The following is a 2,500-nucleotide window of genomic DNA, read 5'->3' as shown; positions in this document are numbered from 1 at the left end:
TAGAAAAAAAAAAAAAATGTAAGGACTTTGTTGATTTTAAAATTAAATTCCAAAAGTATCATGGACTTCCTGATATGTCTTTGATGAGTGGAAGGACATAATGAATAGACACTGGCTTCACAGCCATACTTGTGATAGTAACACAATGCTTTTCATGTAAGTAAATATAACATCTTACATCACTTGGAAACATCAGTCACATTTGTTACATCTTCCTCCTGAGTTTTTCTTTAATTCACTGGAATATACAGTTTCTATCAATTAATAGAGTCCTGAAATTTCCCTCTACATTATAGGCATACTGCATATCTGCAATCTATGATTTACATGTTTACAAACCTTCCCTGCATGCAGCCTGCTTATAATGCATCCCTACTGAACCTTCTGTTGATTAATTTCTAAAGGATAAAGGAATCTAGTTTTAAGCTGTATATCTACAAACTTTGTATGCCCTTCTCTAGTAAACTTACAGACAGCATAGAGGGCCAACTACAATAACCACTGTTTTTCCAAATTCCAACCATGTTACTGCTTATCAAAAATACACCAAGTACTAACATACTTCATGAATTCGTACTTCTAAAGCTAACCTCATCATGCAACAAAAGGTCAAACTAATTTCCCTTGTCAGTACTGTGTGCATATATAGTTTGTATAAAGAATGTAGAGGAGGTTGGCATACTTAATCTAAATCACTTAATACTACATATCATTAGGGATAAGAAAAATAATAATCTTAAACCACTCATGAAAATTTTTCATGTAGTTCAGCAATTTCCAAGAGGGCAAAAAGCCATATGTATGTGTTTGTGTGTGCCATAAAAAGGGGAAGGAGAAGAAGACAAAAATGAAATGGTGAGAGCAGACAATGAGATCTGAGAGAACAACCGTTTGGGGATGAAGGAATGAGGGAGATTCTGGTGGGGTGTGGTGGGGACATTCCTCACTTGTTTCAGTCAAAGCATTTCCTAATAATAAAGTGTTATTTTTTATGTGTTACTTTCATCAAATGCTAGTTAGCATTGATAATCCATATTAGTATACTGCCATGCTACATACAAAATTACATTATCTTGTACAGAGTTATGCTTATTATATACATGAGAACATTACTCTGGCATGGTAAAGCATTATTTTATCTTACACAGAATTATGTTTATTATATATATGTGAACAGTACTCTGGCACAGTATATGCAAGTATGAAGTTAGCGACATCTTGCATTTTGATGGAAAAAGTCCAACACTTTTCCACCAAAGTTTATAGAAAAACTTTTAAAAGTTTTAAGTCTAATTTCCATGCCACTGTCAAGAGGAGCAGGAGCGAATATGAGATGAAACTTATTGCACATACACCAAGAGTGAAGTTCATTTATGCAACTGGACAAAATATTCACTAGAATAAAATCATCCACTACTGACATAGTCAAATACATATTTGATGAAGAGTTGCTAAGGGTTAGTATATTGTTGGCATTCATATATCATGTCATTATCAGCAACAATTCAACATGACTATATTCTCATCCATGGTATTCATTTTTCTTTTGGAGCAAAAAAAAAAAAAGACATAACAGGCACATTCTTTTCACTGAATGTTCTACATCTATTCCAGCCAACTTCTAAATGATCAGCATCACTCACAAGTATGTAAGTTAGGTGCTTGCTTCACTCTTTGCAAAGAGAACCTATAGGCTTACCCCGAAAATCCAGTGATGCCATCGCGAATGTTTCCACCAACACTCCTGAAGCGGGCACAAGCGGGGGAAGGAAAAGGGGATAAGAATCATCCGCACACAGTCACAGATACTCACACCTCACTACCCATCAAATACTAGTGCCTGAGGGACTTCTACCTACTACCAGTTCTACTGTTTGCAAGCAATGTAAATAAATACACAACTATCTAATACCCTCTGTCAAGCACATATTTTTCTTGTGCAAAAATGTGACTGGAGAGAAAAAATGTCATAACTGTATATATTGGTAAACTTACCAAAATCAGATCAACCATATCATTTTACAAAATTACTATCGAACAAATAGTTCTATAAAAATACTAACTACTTTCACCCAAAATATCCTTCTCTCTTTTAAAAAGTAAATAATACTATTCTCAAACGCATTTTGCTACAAAGAGTACTATTACAGTCATTTTTTCTGTAAGTCACACCCATTTCATTCCGATCAGGGTCAAGGGTATGGTTAGGATACAGGTTAACTGTGTGTCTGTTGTTGCTAAGTGGCCTGTGCCGGACCGACCGAGCCGGGAGGGCAGCCACCACCACCGGTACTCACTTGAGGCCTTGGCCCATATCCCGCAGCACCTCCTTGGGCTGACGGTGCGCCACCACCAACCCATGAGTCTCGATCTCCCGAAGGCGCTTCTGGTAGTTCTCTAGTTTCTTCTGGAGCTGCTGGATCAACGTGGCAGATTTCTGGTTCTTCTTCTCGAACACTGCTTTGATCCGGGCCAGCTGTTGCCGGTCAGCATTGGCAGC

The 2,500-nt window shown here is 37.3% G+C and overlaps 1 protein-coding gene across 14 annotated transcripts in view; it reads right to left on the bottom strand.

Moving 5' to 3' along the window:
- The window catches only part of LOC119595425 (transmembrane and coiled-coil domains protein 2-like), a 178,794-nt gene that overhangs the window by 11,212 nt on the left and 165,082 nt on the right, over positions 1-2,500 (bottom strand). For 7 of the 14 annotated variants that reach the window (XM_037944519.1, XM_037944521.1, XM_037944520.1 and 4 more), the window contains 2 exons: positions 2,298-2,500; positions 1,700-1,744 (listed from right to left, as the gene is read on the bottom strand). The exon at positions 2,298-2,500 is cut by the window's right edge and continues 26 nt beyond it. In XM_037944519.1, the coding sequence (XP_037800447.1) occupies positions 1,700-1,744; positions 2,298-2,500 (248 nt within the window). The remainder of the gene's footprint in view (positions 1-1,699; positions 1,745-2,297) is intronic. The other 7 variants (XM_037944528.1, XM_037944525.1, XM_037944526.1 and 4 more) reach the window with 1 other exon arrangement.

This window comes from Penaeus monodon, chromosome 36 (genome assembly GCF_015228065.2).
Source record: "Penaeus monodon isolate SGIC_2016 chromosome 36, NSTDA_Pmon_1, whole genome shotgun sequence".
NCBI lineage: Eukaryota > Metazoa > Arthropoda > Malacostraca > Decapoda > Penaeidae > Penaeus > Penaeus monodon.
Note: the sequence above shows the minus strand (reverse complement) of the source record. Positions and strands in the feature narration are given on the sequence as shown.